General features: G+C 39.1%; 1 protein-coding gene across 2 annotated transcripts; it reads right to left on the bottom strand.

Moving 5' to 3' along the window:
• Positions 1 to 525: 525 nt before the first annotated feature.
• Positions 526 to 21,958, bottom strand: LOC102880925 (intraflagellar transport protein 46 homolog). 2 transcript variants are annotated; one of them, XM_006911461.3, is made up of 13 exons: positions 21,742 to 21,957; positions 20,910 to 21,006; positions 18,454 to 18,533; positions 16,789 to 16,938; positions 15,956 to 16,119; positions 14,183 to 14,257; positions 13,952 to 14,045; positions 13,394 to 13,522; positions 11,401 to 11,522; positions 11,003 to 11,069; positions 2,017 to 2,077; positions 1,638 to 1,723; positions 526 to 1,147 (listed from the first exon to the last, which is right to left on the bottom strand). In XM_006911461.3, the coding sequence occupies exons 3-13, from the start codon at positions 18,496 to 18,498 to the stop codon at positions 1,052 to 1,054; spliced, it is 1,089 nt and encodes a 362-aa protein (XP_006911523.1). In that variant the 5' UTR covers positions 18,499 to 18,533; positions 20,910 to 21,006; positions 21,742 to 21,957; the 3' UTR covers positions 526 to 1,051. The 2 variants fall into 2 exon arrangements, with proteins under 2 accessions (XP_006911523.1, XP_015444508.1); XM_015589022.2 differs by lacking the exon at positions 13,394 to 13,522 and having other exon boundaries at positions 21,742 to 21,958.
• Between the last annotated feature and the right edge of the window lie 776 nt (positions 21,959 to 22,734).

Below are 22,734 nucleotides of genomic sequence, written 5' to 3'. Positions count from 1 at the left end.
GAAGGTGGGAGAAAGGAAGCAGCGGCCATGGCTCTCAGTGCTGTAGTAGTGGGGGTGAGGGTCTGCATAGAGCCTGTGTGTCACCTCCTCGGCCATGCAAGACCACCGTAGTACGTCTTCTGCTTCCCGCACCCGCAATGGATGCCACGCCTTTAACCCTCCATTCCTTCAGCACCCTCCATTCTCCCTTTCATTTCTTTAGCCCTTCCAACCCTTTTGTAACCAATCTCCCATTATTAACTCCCTGTGTTAGGAGTAACTAGCATAGTTTCTGATTTCCTGACTAGAGCTTGACTGCTATAATCTACAAAATATTACCCAAATCTGCCCATGTCTACTACTACCACCATTCCCACCCTAATCCAAGGCACAATTATCTCTCACCTGGATTACTGCAATAGCTAGACTCCCTGGCAGGTCTGGAGCTAGACAGGCAGGTAGCCTGTACGGCAGGCAGCATTAGCTAGTGAGAAACTCCCAGAAAAATAAGTTCCAGGAGAACAATGACTCCTTCTACTGCCGACCTTGGAGGACTGGTATTTGATTTTATTTCAAAAAGTTGAGTTTTGCTTAAACTGCTAATTACTTAAGGTCTGTTACTAGGCCAAGTTCCTTCTCTCTGCCTTATGCTCAATCTGCCTTTTCTCTTTCATACTATAGAACAGCAGGATAATCTGAAAGATAAGAGCATTTTACTTGTAAAATCTTTGCCAACTAATTTTAAGAAAGAAAACAATTCCATTGCTATCTCAAAAAGAACATTTTTTAAAACTTTCCTCCTAACCCAAGCATCTTGAGATCCCAGAAATTCCAATTCTTCTACCTCAAATCTCCACAGTGGGTAGAATGCATAATTCCCATGGAAGGGAAATCTGAGACAAGCAGAAACTATTTAATGAAGATGTGCAGTACTTTCTGGCACAGAAGGTAGTAGGACGTGCACTGTCCCTGAGTCAAGGCAAGGATGCCAGGTGGCTGATAACCATCTCTCCTTCTCAGCTGGGGTAGAAAAGCCAGCTGAGCCTTGAAACAGAGTGACCTGGGAAGTGTCTCAGCTGAAGGTTAATGTCTCTGCCTCTCCAGCTTGGGAGGTGGAGTTGGATGGAGGGGTGAATGCTTTCTTGCCTTCAGCTAGAGCTTTAAAATGCTGTGAGGAAAGAGGAGAGGGAACATGGATTATTTGGGATATGCTTGTTGCTACATTTCAGCAAGAACTAACGTCTTTACAACCCTTAAGTTCCAATTTTCTCCCAATCCTACTTCCAAAACAATTCCTTGGTGTTGTCTTTGAGAAACAGCTAAAAATCTGCCCCATCTCCTTCAAAAATGAACCCTTTTTTTGCTTCCTTCCTGCTTCCATTCCTTAGGCCACTTGATTCTCCTATAGAATGAGTGTCCTCTGTAGATCCTCACCTAACCTCGTCTAAGGCTCACATCTCCTCTACTTCCCCTTCCTTTAAAAGCTCCCCCCCCCATCCCCCGCATGTTCTGCAGCTCTCTTATTATGGAGAAGGGTAATGGTAACTCCCAGCAGAGACATCCTCCATTGTCATGGATACAATCACAGCTGTCTCAGAATAGTAGAGACTGCAGCAATCTTCATTATCACTTAAGTCAATCTCTAGAGCTGGTCTTACCTGTGAGTTCTTGAATTCCAAGTAGAGGGAAAAGAGCAGGTGGAGGGACTGAATCCGACTCTTGTAGATAGGGATGTCTAGGATGGCTGAAATCAAAAACTCCCATGAGCAGAACCAAACAAAAATCCAAGACTTATGGGGCATTTCTGCTTAGGAGAGCCAATCCCCTCCCAGATGAGATGTTACCATGGCTTTGGGAGTTCCTGGCAAGTAGTCCAAACACCATAAGCCCAAACACCACCCTCAACTGTTGGCAACAGCACAACTGGCTTAAAGTGAAGGCTGTAATTCAAGACACTACCCAGGGTGAACAAGCGTTTTCAAAAGCCCATAGTATGTTTATCCAGAGACAGAGAAAGGAAGGGATGGAAGAGCTTACCGCAGATCATGTCAATGTACTCTGCTAGGCTGCAATCAATCTCTGCTGTGGGCAGGCTCACCTAGGAGGGGCATGGGATGGACCAAGGTCAAAAGGCTGAACTCTCTCTCAGAAGAAAAAGAGCTCTCAGTATAACACATATGTATTATCTGCTAAGTGGTGTTCCCTCAAAATCTATATGTTGAAGTTCTAACCCCTAGTACCTCAGAATGTGTCTGTATTTGGAGATACAGTCTTAAAGGAGATAATTAAGTTAAAATGAAGTCATTAAGGTGGACCCTAATCCAGTATGACTGGTATCCTTATAAAAAAAGGAAATTAAGACACAGACAGACACATACATAGGGAAGACCATGTGAAGACAGAGGGAGAAGACGGCCAAGAAGTTCTAGAAAAAATCAACTCTGCCAACAACTTGATCTCAGACTTCTAGTTTCTAGAAGTATGAGAAAATAAAATACATTTCTGTTGTTTAAGCCACCCACTCTGGAGTACACTTGTTATGGCAGCCCTAGCAAATAATATAACATGCTTTTTTTTCTATGATCAGTAAAATGGAATTGGCCATACTAATCAACTACTAAATTAGCAGATGACTTAACAGAACCTAAGGACTTTATAAGTAAAATGTACTGTTATTAAGTAAAATAAACTGCCATGCTGTCTTCCTGTGTTTTGTGAAAAAGAAATTGGTACCAGGTTATGTCCAAATATTAATAGATTCTTGGATACCAAAAAAAAAAAAATCCCAGAAAAATAGACATCTCAATATTACATCTCATCTTACAATATTACAAGTTATATTGTAAGTTTAAAAACCACTGGCTTCTTCAAAAAATTTTTGTTCTCTTTTTACAAAAATCGGAGTGTATATAGTTCTGTAATTTCCTTTTTTCATTTCACAACATCATTGATATTTCCCTGTATCAGAGCAAAATAAAGCCAAATAATACTCCCCTGTAAAAGCTTTTCACTGAATGGATATACTACAACCTATCTATTCAATTCTCTAATCAGGCATTTTCTCTCAGCTACAGCTTTAAAAGAGGTTGTTTTCAAATTCTTCGCTTTTAAAACAATTCCTCAATAAATACGTATAAGAAAATCTGTCTTCATGAGCTTATGTTTCAGTAAGGAGAAACAAAAAACAAAACAAATAAGGTATACAGCATGTTAGACGGTAAGTATTATGGAGAAAAAGCCGGGAAAGAGGGAGGGGAACATGGGGGAGCTGGTGTAACAACTTTAAATATGATGGCCAGGAAGGCTGTTTATCCTCTTGCTCAGTGTTCTTTTCTAGATATGATTTGCTTGGATAGTAATATATATATTTAAGGTACTTTTCTAAGTCCATCACTTTTTTAACTTTGTGTATGGTAACTATCACATTTTATCACATTTTATGATTATTTAGTTTCTTATTGTGCTAAGAAACCCTAACCGTTCAAACAGTATTAAATATTTCTCCTATTTTTAAAAATTGTACCTGTATACTTTTATTTTTTTTTTTATTTCTCTAAAAGTTATTCATTGCCCATTTAAAAAAGGAACATGCAGAAACAATTTTATGAGAGGAAAACCAAATTAGGATATACAAAAACTCAAGTTAGTTTTTCTTAGCTGCCTTTTTTTTTCACTTACAACTTTATTTTTTATTTTATTCTTTAATACTATTTTTATTTTTCCATTACAGTTGGCATATAATGTTAAATTAGTTTCAAGTGTACAACACGGTGATTTACACATTTATATAACTTACAAAGCGATCACCCTGACATAACTAGAACCCTCTGACACCATACATAATTATTAAAATATTATTGACTTACATTCCTTATGATATACTTTACATCTCCATGACTATTTTGTAACTACCAATTTGTACTTCTTTTTTTTCACCACCTTTATTAAAATATAATAGACAGTTGCTCATATTTACATTATACAATTCAATGAGTTTGTTTCAATTACACATGGCATACAATAATATATTAGCTTCAGTTATACAGCATAGTGATTAGAGATCTATATAACTCATGAAGTGGTCACCCCATTAAGTCAAGTACCCCTCTTCCCCTTACATATTTTTCAACATTGTTGACTATTTTCCTTATGCTACACTTTATATCTCCATGACCATTTTGTATCTATCCATTTGTACTTCTTAATCTCTTTGCCCTTTTTCACCGTCCCCTAACACCCCTCCCGTCCAGTAGCCCTCAAAATATTCTCTGTATTTATGAGTTTGTTTCCAATTTTGATGTTACTGTTTTGTTCTTTAGAGTCCACATGTACATGAAATCAGGTGGCATTTGTCTTTCTCAATCTGATTTACTTCCTTCAGTGCAAAACTTCTAGGTCCATCAAGGCAATATCCTTTTACATTCTCTTCCTTTTAGTCTCTGTGTGTCTTTTAATCTAAAGTGAGTCTCTTGTAGGCAGCATATGTAGAGGTCTTGTTTTCTTATCCATTCAGCTTCCTTATCTTTTGGTTGGAACACTTAATTCTATCCCATTTGAGGTATTTGATAAATATGTAGTTATTACCATTCTCTACTCATGTTTTTGATACATGTTTTTTCTTCTTAAAGAAGTCCCTCTAACAATTCCTGTAATACTGGCTTGGTACTGATGAATTCCTTCAGCTTATTTTTGTCTGAGAAGCTCTTTATCTGTCCTTTGGCTCTAAATGATAGTTTTGCTGGATAAAGTATTCTTGGTTGTAGATCCTGAGTTTTCAATACTTTGAACATTTTGTGCCAAGTCCTTCTGCCTTGCAAAATTTCTTTTGAGAAATCAGCCAGTCTTATGGGTGCTGCCTTCTAGGTAACTAATTGCTTTTCTCTTGCTGCTTTTAAGATTCTCTTTGTATTTAACCTTTGGCATTTTAATTATGATGTGTCTTGGTGTGGGCCTCTTTGGACTCCTGGTTTTGCGGGGGACTCTCTGAGCTTCCTGGGTTTGTATATCTATTTCCTTCACCAGGTTAGGGAAGTTTTCAATCATTATTTCTTCGAATATATATTCAACTTCTTGTTCTCCCTCTTCAGGTACCCCTACGACATGGATGTTGTTACCCTTAATTTTGTCCCATAGGCTCCTTAAATTATTATTATATTCTTGGTTACTTTTTTTCTTGTTGTTCTGGTTGAGTGTCCTTGGCTTCTCCATCCCCTATATTTGTATTTTGATCCCCTTCTTCCTCCACTCTGTAGATTCCCTCTAATATACTCTTCATCTCAGGATAATGTTGTCTTCATTTCTGACTGGTTCTCTTTTATAATTTCCATTTCCATTTTTGTTTTTGTTTTAGTCTCTTTGTTAAAGCTCTCACTGAGTTCATCTATACTTCTCTTAATTTCATTGAGCATCTTTATAACCAGTGTTTTGAACTCTGCATCGGTGAGATTGCTTGACTCCATCTGTCCTTGATCTATGTTCTGTTCTTTCACATGGTTTCTGCTTCTTTGTCTTCTCATTTTGGCTGCCTTTCTGTGTCTGTTTCTGTGTACTAAGCAAAGCTCCAAAGTCTCCCAGTCTTATGAGCGTGGCTTTGTGTAGTAGGTGTCCAGCAGCAGTCAGGAAAGGGGTTCAGCTGCAGGCCAAGTTTAGCCCCAGCCTGTGCCCCTCCAGGACCACCTGTTAAGATCCAGCAAGCAATACACAGAAGCTGTGTTTATAGTTGCCTCAAGAAGCCATGCTAGAAACTGAGATCCAGCTGCTACCAGTGTGAATCTTGGCGCTGCTCGGTAAGTGGACAGGACTCGCTGAGGACACAACTGAATGTGGCCTGGGTGGGGCCAACAGTTTGGGGAGGTGCAATTTCAGGAAATCCTCTGGGCATAGTGACCTGTTATCCAGTTTGATGATGTCTCAGCTATGGCAGCATAGCCTCTGCACATTAGGAGAGGGGAAGACTCAACAGAGGAGCAATGCTTTCTGCCAGCACTTCTACCAAGTGGAAAACCACATCTCCAGCCCTCAGTCCAACAAGTCAGTGTCCCCCTCTAAGACCCTGGTGACCCCCAAGCAGCTGACCCAGCAATGGTGCCCAGAGCGAGCAGGTCTGTCACTGTGAAAGTCCGGTTGCGTACATGGCTCCTTTGAGAGGCATTTGCAGCTGCCGGCTGCCGCTGCCATTGCCTCTGTCCCACTCAGCCACTGGGGACCGGGCAGCCTCGCATCTTTGCCCCCACCTATCTTCTACAGTTGCAGAGTGATTTCTTATTTATTTCCTAATTGTAGGGCTTCTGTTAATCTGGACCCCTAGGTGGCTCTGCTTGATGTTTGCTCCATGTTTCCATCTCAACTTTGATGTGGTCGCAAGAGAGGATGAGTGAAGCTTCTATCATCTATGCCGTTTTGCCTGGTATTCTCAATTTGGACTTCTTAATCTATTCTCATTGGTCACCCACCCCACCCAAACCCTCTTCAATCTGGCAAACATCAAAATGTTCTCTGTATCTATGAGTTTGTTTTTGTCTTATTTATTCTGTTCTTTAAAGATTCCATATGTAAGTGAAATATATGGAATTTGTCTTTCTCTGTCTGACTTAACTCTACTCAACACAATACCCTCTAGGTCCATCCATGTTGTTTCAGATGGCAAGACTTTGGTTATGGCTGAGTCATATTCCATTGCATGTATGTACCACCTCTTTATCCATTCATCCATTCATGGATACCTACACTGCCTCCTTATCTTGGCTATTGTAAATAATGCCACTATGACCATATGGATGCACATGTCCCTTCAAAGTAGTACCTTGGGTTTCTTCAGATAAATATGCACAAGCAGAATTACTAAGTCTTTTGTCTCTTGTTATAGCCTTTGTTTTAAAATCTATTTTGTCTGCTATAAATATTGCTACCTCAGATATTTTTATTTCATTTCCATTTTCATGATTTTTTTTCCCCATCTCTTTACTTTCAGTCTGTGTGTGTCTTTCAATCTGAAGTGAATCTCTTGTAAACACCATATGTAAGGGTCTTGTTTTCTTATCCATTCAGCCACCTTGTCTTTTAATTGGAGCACTTAATCCTTTTTCATTTGAAGTGATTGGTGATAAATAAGTAGTTATTGCCATTTTATTATTTATAGTTTTAAATCTTTGTTTTCTTTTTCCTTAAAGAAGTCTCGTTGACATTTCATGTAATACTGGTTTGGTGTTGATGACTCATTAGCTTTTTCTTGTCTGAGAAGCTCTTTATCTGTCTTTTGATCCTGAATGATAACTTTGCGGGGTAATCTTAGTTATAGGTCCTTGCTTTTCATCACTTTGAATATTTCTTGCCAATCTCTTCTGGCCTGCAAAGTCTCTTTTGAGATATCAGCTGACAGTCATATGAGAGCTCCCTTGTATATAACTAACTGCTTTTCTCTTGCTGCTTTTAAGGGTCTCTGCCTTTAACCTTTGGCATTTTAATTAAAATGTGTCTTGGTGTGAGTCTCTTTGGGTTCATCCTGTTGGGGCTCTTTGGACTTCCTGGGCTTGTTTGTATATCTATTTCCTTTATCAAGGTAGAGAAGTTTTCCATCATTTCTTGCAATTCCTTGTGCTCTCTCTCCTTCTGGTACCCCTATGATGGAATGTTGGTTCATTTGATATTGTCCCAGAGGCCCCTTAAACTATCCTCACTTTTTAAATTCTTTTTTCTTGTTGCTATTCTGATTGGGTGTTTCTGCTACCATATCTACTAAATCACTGATTTGATCTTGTTTCATCTAATCTACTATTGATTCCTTCTAATGTAGTCTTCATTATTGTAGTCTTCATTTCTAACTCATTCTTTTTTATGTTTTCTATCTCCATTTTTATGTTTTCTCTGTTGAAATTCTGAGTTCATCTACTTTTCCCCTAAGTTCATTGAGCATCCTTATAACAAGTGTTTTGAACTTTGCATCTGGTAGATTGCTTGTCTCCATTTTGTATAGCTCTTTTTCTGGAGTTTTGTTCTATTCTTTCATTTGGGACATGTTTGTTTGTCTCCCCATTATGGCTGCCTCCCTGTGTTTGTTTCTATGTATTAGGTAAGACTGCTGTGTCTCCCGCTCTTAGGAGAGGGGCCTTATGTAGCAGGTGTTCTTTCAGGCCCAGTGGTGCAGTCATTCCTCGTCACTTAAGCTAGGTGCTCCAGGTGTGTCCCTGTATGCGTTGTGTGTGCCCTCCTGTTATAGTTGAGATTTGATTGCTGTTTGCACATCAATGGGAGAGATTGACCCTTGGTCTGATTGGTTGTGAAGACTGGCCAGTGAGGGGTATCTCTACAGAACAAGATTCGCGTAGCTGGCCTCTGATGGCTGCCCAGTCTGTCCTTCATGTATGTTGTCCTCAGATGCAGCCCCAGTGGTGCTCCAGCTTGGTCAGAGGCTGGCCACCAGGCATGCCAGCTCCAGCGCCTCTTGGGAGGGGCCTTCCTGCAGGCCAGGTTCAGTGGCAGCCTGTATACTGCCTGGGGCCACCTATCAAGAATTATCAAGCAATCCACAGATGGCTACCAGGTGCTGAGTTTAGAAGTGCCTCGAGAGGGCAAGCCACAAACCAAGGCCAGCTGTCAGTAGTGCCAGGCTTTAGGTTGCTTGGCAAGAGGAACAGGGCATGCTGAGGCCAGATGCTGCTTGTTTGGGTTTTGTGAACCTCTGAGAGATTTTAGCAAAGTCTGCAGAGTGAGCCAAGATAGGCCATTTGTATGGAAAAGCCACTAGAGGTGAAGATGAATTTTCCACTTAAATGGCTAACTTTGTAATCATCTCTTTGTTCTGCTTCTGTAGACATGCTTGCTGCATAGGCCATCACCCTCCCTTTTGCTTGTTCTGTCTAGATAACAGATGTATCCCCTTTGCTTGTTCGTGGATAAGCCCTATAAAAGTAAAGTTACCCCTGAGTGTGGGGCCCAGATCTTCAGAGCGCTAGCTCTTCTGGGACCACTGGCATAATAAACCTGAGTTCTCCAGCTCTCGGAGTAGTGCTTCATTTCTTGCCGGTCTCATTTTTTCTGAAACATAGGCAGCTTGGGTGGGCCCTGCAAGTTGTGTGAAGCAAGATCTCAGGGAATCACCAGGGCAGGGCAACCAGTGTAAGCCAGGTTGATGGAGACTCATATATGGTGACACCTGCATCTGCACGCTGGGAAGAGGTAGGGCTCAACAAAGAAAGAATGGATTCTGCCAGCACTTTTGTCTGGAGGAAAGCTGTCCCTCCAGTCCTCGCCCTGGAACTAGACAATATAGTTCCTCCCAGTATATCCTTGGCACTCTTTAAGCAGCTGCTCCAGTGCTGGAGCTCAGATCAAGTGATTCCAATGGTGAGTAAGTCCATGCACGGCCCGCTTAAGAGGAATGTCTGTGACTTCAGATGCCCTCCATCTAACTCAGCCACAATCTCTATTGGTGTTCACAACTAGAGGTTGTGGGGATTTCTCTTCCTGGCACTGAAACCCTGGGCTTGGGAGCCCAGTATGGGGCCAGGACCCCTCACACCTTCAGGGGGACCTCTGCAGCTGAGATATCCCTCCCGATTCTCAACCACCATGGCCAGGTATGAGGACCAGCCCATCCTGCATCTCCGTCTCTCCTACCAGTCTCAAGGTGGCCCCAATTGTAGGAGTTCTGTTCAGCTAGCCTTCAGGCGACTATAGTGATGGTGGTTCTGTAGTTTAGTTGTAATTTTGATGTGGTCGTGAGAGGAGGCAAGCACAACATTAACCTACGCTGCCATCTTGTACAGAACTCCAAATAGAACTAGGTAGCTTTATTTTACATTAACTCTTTAATTCATTTGAAATTCACACATTCATATGGTTGCGGCATAGACCTAATTTAAATTTTTTCAAATGTCTAGTTAATTATCTCATCATAACCCAATCATTTAAAATACTACCTTTCTTACAGATCAAATCCCACATATGTATGGGTTCACTTTTGTATTGTTATGTGCTGCTGATATATTTCCATTTCTAGTCCTATACTAATATATTACTGTTTTATTTACTATGATTTTAAAATGTGTTTCTTATGTCTGATAGGGCATATCTTCCATTATTTTCTCTGAAAATTTTCATGATTAGTCTTAAAAATTGATTCAGATAAACTTTATTACCAAATTTTTAATTTCTAAAAATAAAAGGCAGTTAAAATCCTAAATGAAATGGCATTACACTTACACAATAACTGGGGAGGATTAATGGTACTAAGAGATCGAATGCTCCCACCTAGAAACATGGCTTGACTCCTCATTCACTAAGATCTTGTGTTTACCCTTCATTAAAGTTTTCTAATTTGTTTTCAAAAGAAATCTTACCAATTCATTATTAAAATTATTATTTTTTTAATCTGGGGTAATTATGAATGGGACAGCGGCTTCTTAGACTAGCATAAATCTCTCTGTGGAAAAGATGGAGTCCAAAGTAATAATATAGGAAGTATACATGTTCACTAAAATCATTAGTTAGAATGTTCATAGAAATATTATAGTAATATTACATAGGAATTTGTAATAACACCAAACTGGAACCCAAATGGCTACCATAGAATGGATAAACAGTCACATATTCAAACAATGGAACACCATACAGTAATGAGAACAAATGTACAACCACAATGTACGAAACAATATGGATAAATATCCAAATGGATGAACAATATCGATAAGCAAAAGAAAGAAGACACAAAAGAGTACAATTACATTTCGATAAAATACAAAATAGGCAAACCTAGTCTATGATGTTAGAAATAGGGATGGGGGATATGTTGGGAGGTGGGAGCATGCAGAGGCATCTAGGATGCAAGTTATGTTCTGTTTTTTGATCTAATGTGTTGATTTACACAGACGTGTTCGTCTGGGGAAAATTAATCAATATGTATACATTTATGATTCTATATTATACTTCAATTAATAAGTTAATAATGATAATAATATAGAAAGAGAAAACACTGGGCCTTAGAGGAAATGCCATACTTACTTAGCTTCTGCTACAGTCCACTCACCTTTCCCAAAAGCTCCTCAAACTCTGGGGACCATTCCTGCATCAGTGTGTCAATATCAGGCATAGGCCTAAAAATATAGAGTAAATATAAACAAAAAATATGGGCAAGTAACATCAGCAACCTCTAGATCAGGATATTTGGGATGAAAGACAGATCTCAGTCTGACACATCAGGATTTCAGAAGAACACAGACAGCAGAGCGAACTTATCCAGGGTCTGGCTAAGTAATAGCAGAGAAATTATAATCTTTATGTCTATAATCTTAGCCAGTAGCTGCCGGGATCCACAGGACCTCAGGTTGATCAAGTATGTCTCTAGCCTTTGGGCAGAAGCAATGGGTTCACAGGTCATGAAGGTTACCATGGGTTACTGTGGTGAAGAATGTGGTTATTTTTTACCTGGTATAGTGCACAGTCGCAGGGGGCTTAGAACGATGTAACTCAGAGATGCTCTCAATCCATGTGTCAATGGCTTTTGGATTCTTTTCTGCATCTTCCAGGCTCTTTACTTTCATATGTTGCTAGAAAAACAAGGGGAAAGCCTGGCTGATAGCACTGAAGTAGCTCTCTTATTTCTACAGAGCCTCATCATATGCTGCTATTTCGTATACAAGGTAGTTGACGAAAAGGGAAGCTTGACAGCAGCCAAATGAAGATTATAGGAAATCCTGATAAAATTTTCCAGAGCCATGGGAAAGGGGCAGATCAATAGTACAGAACTGACCACAATGAGATACCATTTCATACCTACTAGGATGGCTAGAATTAAAAAGACAATAATAAGTGCTGATGAGGATTCGGAGAAATTGAAACTCTCATTCAGTCACCAGTGGGATTGTAAATGGTTCAGCCACTTGAGAAAACAGTTTGGCAGTTCCTCAAAATGTTAAACTGTTACCACATAGCTCAGCAATTCCACTCCTACATATATATCCAAGAGAAATAACAATATATGTCCATGCAAAAATTTGTACATGTTCATGGCAGCATAACTAATAAAAGCAGAAACAAATGGTGAATGGATAAATAAAATGTGGTGTATCCATACAGTGGAATATTATTCACCTACAAAAAAGAAGTGAAGTAGTTAACAGGGTCTAGGAGCGGGGGGAATGAGGAATGACTACTAATGGGTATGGGGTTTCTTTTTGGAATGATGAAAATGTTAGATGGTGATGGTTGCACAACTCTGTGAATATACTAAAAAATCACTGAATTGTAAAATTTAGTTTTTTTAATTGTTTTATTTGGGAAAAGTGCTTCTTACAAAAGGGTAGCTGCAAAATACAGAGAGCTCTGTAACAATTACTTGTTTCTTGTTTTCTCTTAAAGTGAAAGAATGGGTGAGATCTAAAGAATCAAAGCAGTAGATGGACAACTTAGGAGCAATTCCAAGTTATTTTCAGGAAATAGAGCTATGAAATGCAAAGCTAAAACTTCCGATTAAAGAATTCTTCTAATAACTTGTTTCATTTTAGTCACACTTTAGTGGGAAAAAGTGACTTATTACTGCAAACCAATGACTCCACTACAAGAAACACCTTAAAACATAGTTTTGAACCATATCCGTCTACCTGCAAAGCTCAGGAATGGAATGAGGCAAATATCCACAAAAACAAACATGAAAACCCAACAGCAAAACCCGTCAAACAAGGACAAAGGTTTGTCAAAAAGTTCCTGGACTGGAAAGTCTGGGAGATCATTAAATATCAAATACAACCATGTGTATCCAAGTCCCAGCTCGCGTTAATATAGGGATAACCAGATAGTTTTAACCTCCATGGCTAAGCCCATTTCTCTTATTTATAAAGACAAAGCTAGACTAGCACTGTTCCATTACCAGCTACCAACATAATGCTTTGTCCTGTAAGATCTATTTGCCACACTAGGCTGAAACCAATAAACCAAGGTTTTACACTAAGGCTAAGAACACTGCATCTATGCAAGGATGAGAAGCTTATCAAACACACTCACAACATGCCAAGTCTAACAGCCCTTGAAATTCAGCTTTCAACTCTGCATTTCTTTTATGCCACTGTATCTTTTATATACGTTCTTTCACAATTTTCCTTTCACACTAAACAGTGTAACCACATTCACACCTGGTTTACCCAGTAGTATTACTTGTGTGCAATTAAACAGAGACCAAAACCACAGAATGAGAGCACGGGATGGGGATTACAGGGTATTCACCCCTTAAGTCTATAGCAGAAGGCTACTTACCACAGTTAAAAGAGCAAATTTTATGGTAGGTAAATTGTATCTTAATAAAATTATTATTTAAAAGATCAGGCTGTCCTGAAACCAAAGCCACCCCTTTTAATAGGCAGTAAGTCAACTGTGCAAATACCAGCAAGGCCCTTGCTCTGGCCCTCTCCAGCTAGTGTCTTACTGTGACGCTGTGCTGTTTGGAATTCTCTGTTAACCAGAGTGAAAGCACTGTAGGGTCTGACTGCTTGGTAGAAGGTTCGTCCAATACCAACAGGCCAAGGTTGTCAGGCTTTCCATCAGGACGTGGGACCTGGTTAGGAGAAAAGTAAGAAAACAGAAAAAAAACGACAGGGACATAAAAAAGCCACATATGTTGTTTCCAATGAGCTGAAGAGGAAGAACTCTTCTGGTTCATCATTATTAATAGTATTAATACTGTACTTAAATCCTATTTACAAAAACATATGTGATCTATGGGACCGTAAATATAAAGCTGAAGTCATGGATAATTAGGAGGCAGATATATGACAAATTTTTAACCTATAATGAGATAATCAAGTATTACCTAATAGCAATGAATATAATATGGAGTAGAGAACAAGGTTAAGGACTCTAATGAAATGAAGAATATATATCAAGTTAGCCAACGCTAGTCAAGGTAATGAGTGGAACTGCTTGAGTAACAGAAGGGTCAGAAGAAAACATCTAAGGAGTCATTTTTAGGATATTCTGACTGTACCTTTAAGAATGCATCAATATCCCCAACAGCTGGGATAAAATCAGGAATAAAAGGTTTCAGTTTGTGGTCCAGGTCAATCAACTGAGGTGTATACCTAGGAGATATTGCCAAGGGAAAGTGGAGACAGAGAAATTTACTTTAAAATCTAAGGAGAATGGCCCTGTTTTGGACTAGAGGTAGGAAAGGGCAAGGTAGGGTCTGAGGCTTATGGTGGGAAGTCCTAACACTTACCGACTGATATACTGGAAGAGTTCCTTAATCTCGGCAGAAACTGGCAAATGCTCATAATCTGCAGGATCATAGGCCCTAGGGAAATTTAAATGTGACTCCGAGTGGCCAGAGAAGAGTGGCTGTCACTGAGCCCTGCTTCAGCCTGTGTGTTACTCTGACCACAGGGCATGTGACTCTGTTACCTAGTTTCTGCCTTTCCTGCATGGTTTGCAAGGTAACTTCGAAATTTATTATAATTAACTCTCAGTTATCTCTGACAATAAAGAACAGTGCTGTAGAAAATCGAAAACATAATTCTTGCATTTTTAGAACGTAGCAGAAATTGTTTTCCCTTTTTTTGAATGACAGGGATGAAGAGAAAAGATGTAATGAGGTTTTAATTTATGGCATTAAAACGGTCTGCCTCAAGGAAAACAGGAATTTTCACAATGATGTTTTTTGGTGTTATTTATAAAAGTAAAAAGTTAGAAACAAAATATCCAACATCTGAGTAATGGTTAGATATGTCAAGTTGAATATTATATAGTTAGTAAAAAAATACTTGTAGTGATATATGAAATGCATACAGTAAAAAAGGGCACATCAATTATAATTAAGTAAAATGTAATGAACATTGGCAGAGTGTATAAGTGACTTGGAAAGTTATTAATAAGGTTGTTCTAGGGAGAGTTGTTTAACAAAGAATGAAACAGATTAATGACTGAAAGTTTACATTTCCCCTGATTATAATTTATGGAAGCATGATATGATCATAAAGTAAATAGGGAAGCATGAAAAGTCAGTCTGGTATTCAACATTTGCCTAATTTACTTAGTGTCTACCAATAGGTGGATAATCCAAAAGTGACTATTTTTATTTTTATTAGTTTATTTAATAAATGATGAATGTATAGATACAAAATAAAAGGTACAAAATGTATACACTGAAAAGTCCTGTCTCTCGTCCATCTGTCCCCTTGCCACCAAGTTCCCCTCCCCAAAATAATCACTATTATTATTTTCTAGTGTATCCTAGAAATGGTCTATGAAATATCTGCTTTATACACATGGGAGCAAAGCATAAATTCTTCCATACCTTTTAAAAATTTAACATTTATCTTTTGGAGATTGTTCTTTACCAGTGCAGAGTGCTGCCTCATATTTTTCAATGGCTAGATAGAATTCTGATTGGCTACACCATCATTTATTTAACTAGTAATTGTATTTTAAATGGAGGTGCCTTAGAATACACTTTGATTAAAACCTATAGGGGTGAGACATGATTAATCTAACACCAGGGCCCAGAACAGGGTGAGGAGAATTTTTACTTAAGCGTCATTCAGGAACATTTTGTCTCAATGTGGGGCTCCTGAAGCGCCCTTTCTCTGCTTGTCCAAAAAGAATATGAGCTTAAAATAGAAATACTTAGATTTTAAAGTAAATGCATATATATTTTCCTTGCTAAATAGAAATGCTTTGATATGTATATAAATTTATTTTCTTTTTCCCAGAATGTGAACTCCCTGAAGTCGGGGGCCATCTTTTAGATTTACTCAGAAAATCCTTGTGAAATCCCTGAGCCCACAAATGTTTCAAGTATACAAGTGACATCATAGGATTCAATGAGGCAGTGGGACCAGAAAAGAATGAAAACTCATTACGTTGGTTTCTGAGACATCTGAAAATCCTAAATAGAGGTGATCAAAAGAGATGCTGGGATTTCACTTTTAACAGCTCTCTTCCCTGTCCAGTGTTTTGAAGGTGCTTTCCTTCTTGTCAGAGGGGCTTTCCTCACCCTTCCAGAGGGGCTCCATGCGCTTCATCATCATCTTCATCAGAATCAGTTTCAGATGAGTCATCATCGTCATCATCATCATCGTCATCATCATCGTCATCGTCATCATCATCATTTTCGCTAAAGCCCCTTTGAGGTGTTACCTGTGAGTTCTTCTTTTTCTCCTCCGATAGGGCAGGATAGGCACAGAAAGGTCCATATAAAGAGAAATTTAGTATATCTATGCCCAGTACTCTCCTAGTGCTCTAACCAATACCCTCTCACCTGGTACCACATCACCAGAAAGAGAAAGTAGCACTCCCCCGGAGGGCCTCGAGAACCTATTTCTGCTTCTGATTAGCTATATACCGCGTCCCCATTTTCTATAACTATATTCTATTTCTCAACTTGATATAAATTTTATCCAATATGTACCTATTTTACCTATTACTTAGGAGATCCTGAGAACTCTGCATAAACTATCCAGTTGGCTTCAACTCTAAAACTGAGGGACTTTTGGAGAAAGGCAACTCTAAATAGTTATTTTGGGATGAAATATGGGAAGATGAAGTAGGGAAGACAAGCTTTAGGGGATCTTAATACTCACAAAGATCACATGGAGGAAATCTAGTTTCGAATTTGCAAGACTGCCTAGAGTAAGCTACTTGTTCATAATTAGCTCCATACCTGAATTCTAACCAGCACTTCCAGAGACTATGGGTTTTCTATTTCCATTCTTTTCAGTGAGTATCTGACCAATTCATATTTCCCTTTCTCCATAGGTTTTTAAATGCAATGAGTACACATTATATCCCAAGATAAGAGAGTCTTCTATTACTAGCATTACAACCTACCTTTCTGAGCTTCTGATTCTCTATGTACCATCCCACCCTCTCAAGTCCATGAGGAGTCTGGTGACGCTTGGGACTTGCAGGAGCAGTTGGGACGGGGTCCATATCTTTGCTTCTGTGGCCTGGAGCCTGTGGCATGCCCTCACTTAGGACCTAAGGGATGACCAATTGACCCCCTTTAAAGATAGGTTTTGATGGCTTAGTTTCCATATGCCATATAGCTTAGATTGAGGTTAACAGATAATTGATTCTAGTTTTTAAAATTATTTAACATTTCTTTTACAGTAAAGCAGCTATTGGCACATAAAATTGTAACACACTGCAGGACATCGAACATTGCTTTCGGTCACATTTTCCTCTAAGCATAACACAAATTTATTATACCTAGTAAAAATTATATTTTAACTAATCTGTAATATGTGTGACATATGACATACAGTTGCAGAATTTATTCAGTAACTAAGCCTTATTGGTATACAATTGATAAAAATCTTCTGTAGTATTCTTCCCTAATTCAAAACCTGCCAAAATTACCCTCATTCACATGGAAGTTTGACAAAGGGATGTTTTTAAGATTATTGTCAATTTAAAGATTATTCAAAAATGGATTCTTTTTGCTGATTCTGGGTGCATACTAAATTAGAAACATAAATGAGCCTTGAATATTGACCACATCATGATGAAGACTAGAAAAATTTAGGAAGAATATACAAAATCAAGAGATCAATTTAGGAAAATTGTTTACTTTTCTTTTGTCTGCTCCTTCAAAGTTGTGCTTTGCAAAATCCCTGATCTAAAGACAGAGGACTTTATATACTACAGACAAATGCCTAAAAATTTACTTTGTGGGTTAGACGTTAAAACAGCACAGTAGTCGTAAAGTGAGGCTACCTTAGGCTTTTCATGACAGTCTGCATTACTACAGCTTTCTGCATTACTTTAAATATCCTTCTTCACCTGAGTTTTCAAAACTTGTTAGTGAAGGATAACTAATAACATTGGACGATGTGCTAAGGCTGAACACAATGGCTGCTAAGCAGAGCACATGTGCAACTTCAAGTTCCTATTTGGCTAGAACTATAGGCATCTTTCCATCTTTCCTTCAGAAATAGGGTGATTGTCTAGGTTCACAGAATAACAATAAAGTGAAATCTGGGTCTTAAGACTTCAAAATTAAAGTCTCTTTCACAAAATATTTGGCAGTACCACAAGTGCTGACAATGAACAAATGCCTAAACAAATGCCTAAACAATTCCAGACTTGCTTTATTATGAGACTTACCTGGAGCGCTTGCCAAAAATATAAATTCCCAAGCTTTTACCTCCAAGACTCTGATTCAGTAGTTCTAGGTGGGGGCTAGGAATCTTCATTTTTAAAAATTAAGTACCCCCCAGTTAATTTTTATGACCAGTAAAATTTGCAAAACACTGGCCTACATTGTAGGGAATTCCTCACCAAAAAGTCGGCTGTAATAGTGGGCTTTATTCCTGAAGGAACAATCAAAATCTTAAGGCTCTTTCTTCCTGATTGTCCTCCATGAGCTCAAAGGCACCCGACCCCTGGAGGTGAGTATTCAAGAAGTGTTTACTACTGAACTGGTGTCATCTCAAAATAACTACTAAAAAATCAAAGCAGAAATTCCACAAGAAGCTGTGGGTTATACTACACCTTATTATTTTCCTCTTCATATTCATCACTGCTGTTATCAGCCATAGTCTCGTTAGGAGGATGGGCAGAATGAGGAAGTCCTTAGAAGAAAAGTTTTCCCTTTAGGTTATTGTTAAAATGATTTTTAAAGACAAATATTATTAGTTTATATTTTATGCTCTGTTTGTGGAACAGGGTTTATATGAATACCATGGCTCTGTCAATTCGATTCAACATATGTTTACTAAGCATTACTATACTTAAGGTATTTGGTTGGACATTATATTAATTGATTATCTGCCATTACATAAATAGCATAAAATCATCCCTTAGTTTATGCAATGGTAAAATGAGGTTAGTAATTAGTAAAGTGAAAAAGAGTGCTGGATTTATAGTCAGAAGGCTGAGTTTGAAAAACAACTGTACCACTTGGACATAATGACTTAACCTCTTTGAGTCTCAGTATTTCCACCTCTAAATGAGTTCAGTAATATTTCTCACTCAGGACTGTTGTAAGGATCAAATAAAAAAAACCTTAGATGGAAGGAACTGACCCAGCTCCTGACAAATTATAGTCACATATATAAGTCTGAATCAGTGCCCGTAAGATAACAGCAATAAAAATATTCTGAACAATTAACTAGAAATATTCCAAAAGCATAACCAGAGGTAGGATATTAATTGGCATGATTTCTAAATCAAATAAATGCCAATTAAACCCCATTTTTCGGCCTACTAAATTGCCCAAACTGAAAACAAATTATCATGTCCACAGTTGGCAAGATTAAAAACATGCTCGACTCAAAAACCTGGGTGTCCAGGCATGCGCGTGCACGCACACACACACCCACACGTGTGTGTGTGTGTGTATACATACCCACATATATATAAAATACATACACATATACATACATATATATACATATATATATCCCTCTCCCTCTCCCCTCTCCCCTCTCCCCTTTCCCTCTCCCTCTCTCTCCCTAAAAGATTGAAAGCAAGGGGTCAAACAGATACTTGGACACCAATGTTCATAGTAGCATATTCACAACAGCCAAGAGGTGGAAATACCCAAGTGTCTATCAACAGATGAATGGATAAACAAATGTGGTTGGTTATACATACAACAGAATACTATTTAGCCAAGAAAAGAAAGAAAAATCTAACACGTGCTACAGAATAGATGAACTTTGAAAACCTTATGCTAAATAAAATAAGCCAGATACAAAAGGGCAAATATTGTATGATTCCACTTATGCAATACCTAGAATAGGTAAATTTATAGAGACAAAGTAGAATAGCATAGCATAGAATAGAACAGAACAGAATAGAATATGGGCTGGGGGGTAGAGAGGGATGAGGAATTAATGGGTACAGTTTCTGTTGAGGAGGATGAAAAAGTTCTGGAAATAGTAGAGATAGTTACACAATGATATGAATTTATTTAATGTCACTCAATTGTACACTTAAAAAAGTAAATTTTATGTTAAATATATTTACAACAAACAAACCTGGACGTCATCCTTGATTCCTAACTCTATAGCCATATCCAACCCATGAGCAAGTCTTAGTGATTCTTCTCTCTAGTCTCAACTTCCTTACCACATCCAAGCCACTATCACCTCAGCTCACCGATTGCAAGTCCTTCCAACTGGTTCCCTTTCATCTTTGCACCTTTCAGTTCATTCCACAAGTAACAGCAGCACAGCCTTTAAAGCTCTGCTTGTTATGCTTCCTGCCTTCCTCTGCCTGCCTACCTCCTGCCTGCCTACTCTGATATCACCCCCTCCTATCATGTACTAGTCTCTTTCAAGTCCTCAAACTAATCCAACTTCTTTCTGGCCTTAGGGCCTCTCTACATTTCACTTGCTATTCCCTTTTACTGTTCTACTTTTCCTCTATGTCTGGATCCTTCTCATCTTTCAATCTCAGATGTCACCTCCTTAGTCTTCCCTGACCACTCTACCAAAAGTAGATCCCACTCCTCACCATCATTAGTCATAACGTCAAACTCTTGGCCTGTATCAATGCACTTACCACATTTGTAATTATGTCTGTCTATTCATCTGTCATCTGTCTCTCATGATTACCACCATCAGGATGGCAGGATCGATATCTCTTTTAATACTGTACACATAGTGCCAAGCATAAGGCTGACACATAGTGTGCATTCAAAAGCATTTTCAAAACTGAGCAGAACAGTTTCGATAAGTTAAAAAAAAAAAAAAAAAAGAACCCCTGGCAGATTGTGAGCAGAGCAGTATCATGAAGTGTTTTAGGAAACACCTATCAAGAAAGAGGAAGATCCTGCAACCTGAGTAGCTGTGTTTTCTTCCCCCTTAACTAGTTAGAAAACAGAAACTATAGCAAGTGAAGTAACTTGACTCTGAAAGCCAACATTTGCTATTACAATCATGAATCCATCCTGACCTTTTTTCTGAGAACCATTTTTCTGCTTTCCTCTTCATTTCTCTTACCTCTGTGTCTTGGGGTTGGAGTATAAATGCTTGCAATCTCTTCAGGGTCGTTTACCTCTAGACGCTCATCGTATGTCTGGTTTTCAACAATCTTGGTCTAAGCAAAAGGACATAACATTACATAGCTCATATCACAGGACATTAAGCACTCTATGGAGAGGTGCGATTCAAAACCAGCATTGGTCCTCTTTCTCACCCAAGAGACCAGTTTTACATGAAAACTTCTCTCCCATTCAAACTTCCCTTTAAGGCTTCTTGGCCCGAGGTCAAGCAGTTACATCATTTTGCTGCAGCCCTTATTTAGGAACTGTTGACAGACTCGCTGAGGAAGGAGGGAAGGGAATCATGGAGGGAAACGACAGCTAACTTCTGCACCAGCGCCCCAAAGCTGTTAACGTACACGCGCGCCAGCAGAACAGTATTCGTCTGTAGATGGCGTCTCTCTCCTTAGGTTCCCTCAGTTTTCCCAAGGTTGTTGGGGTTTCTCAGGGAAGGCTGTAAAGGCTCTAGAAAGAGTTCTGTCTCTGGGGTTACCACGTTTACAGAAGAGAGGGTAAACTCCAGTCTCTCAGTCTCATCCAATAATCCCGAAAGCATCACCCCATCTCCACCTCCGCCCCCGTCTTGCAGGTCGGATTCCTCTTAAGTTTCTTGGGAAGTTAAAAAAGCAGGATGGTTGGTGGCAGCGTGAAGGAAAGGGAGAAGGAACAGTTGTCATGGAGGTGAGAAGAGATTGGAGTGGGGGATGGAAAGGAGGGAAGGGGAGTCCCCTTAAATTCTTCTTGGGAGGCAGAAAGGAAGTTCTCTTTCTGCTATGTTGAGTGCGAATTACCTGCAGCCCCTCTGAATCCGTCTCCTCTGTATGGAAAGAACCCCAGCCTAGGGCTGGGGTCTCACTCCAATTTCAGGTCAGGTCACTTTAGAGATTCTACTTGGAGTAACTGACTGTTTTCAGTTGCTAGGTAAAAATAAATAAATTTTTAAAATCGCGAGATTTCCTTTCACTCTCGTGAGACCTTCTCCACTCATTCGCGCGTTACGTCTATTCCAGGGGATGATCCAAGGAGGAGCAAGAGCGGCTCGGAGAAAAGCCTCTCTAGGCGATTAGGACGCCGCTTTGTCTATGGTTTCAGCAAATGCGTCTATGGCGGCATCCAGCGGCCACGGGTGGCAAAGCTGGCGGATGAATTTCGGTTCGCATAGTTTAGCCCTTCAATCTGGAAATACCGTGTGTATTTCGCCCTCTAGGACAAGTACTATTAGTCATGCAGTTCTTCCTAAACCAGTCTAATCAAAATTTAGGCAGAATATCTAAGGAATCTCTTTGTTCGTCCTTTATATTGCATTATAGTCCCTTCCCTCCGCGGTGTCCCATTGCGGGGGATGTAAGTATGCTAACAAATGACTCGTTATTTATATGAGATTCTAATTTAACTTGCTATTTTTATTTGCTAAAAAAGACTGAGCTTCTTTAGGCCAAGGTCTGTGTCTAATTAATTTTTAAGATCTTCATAGCGTCGGTGCGTTGCATAAATTACGTGCTTTAAAAATGGTCATTGGGTGGATGAATGAAAGAGCGAATAAAAGGAACAAATGTTTCAAACTATAGATATAGTTAATTTGGAGAGTCAGAGAGAAAGAAACAAAGACAAGAATATTGGAAATTTGACTCTGAAAACCTGCCAGAGGAAAGCGGAAAGTGGCTTTAAAAAGGAAAATGAAATACACCTCTTCTGAGACTCTTGAAACTCTTTTGGTTAAAAATGGAACTGCAAAACATTAAACAAAACAAAACAAAAACAAACAAACAAAAACTTTTGTCGCC

The sequence above is a fragment of the Pteropus alecto genome, unplaced genomic scaffold, assembly GCF_000325575.1.
Source record: "Pteropus alecto unplaced genomic scaffold, ASM32557v1 scaffold234, whole genome shotgun sequence".
NCBI classification, from domain to species: domain Eukaryota; kingdom Metazoa; phylum Chordata; class Mammalia; order Chiroptera; family Pteropodidae; genus Pteropus; species Pteropus alecto.
This window is presented reverse-complemented; position numbering and strand designations above follow the sequence as displayed.

What these genes read in the sequence shown, in the direction of transcription:
- LOC102880925 (XM_006911461.3), bottom strand. Translation starts at nt 18,498, where the DNA reads ATGGCTGATAACAGCAGTGATGAATATGAAGAGGAAAATAATAAG. An exon ending in AGAATCAGAAGCTCAGAAAG is followed by an intron (nt 16,120 to 16,788) that starts GTAGGTTGTAAT and finishes GCCCTATCGGAG; the next exon opens with GAGAAAAAGAAGAACTCACA. An exon ending in TTGAGGAGCTTTTGGGAAAG is followed by an intron (nt 2,078 to 11,002) that starts GTGAGTGGACTG and finishes TGCCCCTCCTAG; the next exon opens with GTGAGCCTGCCCACAGCAGA.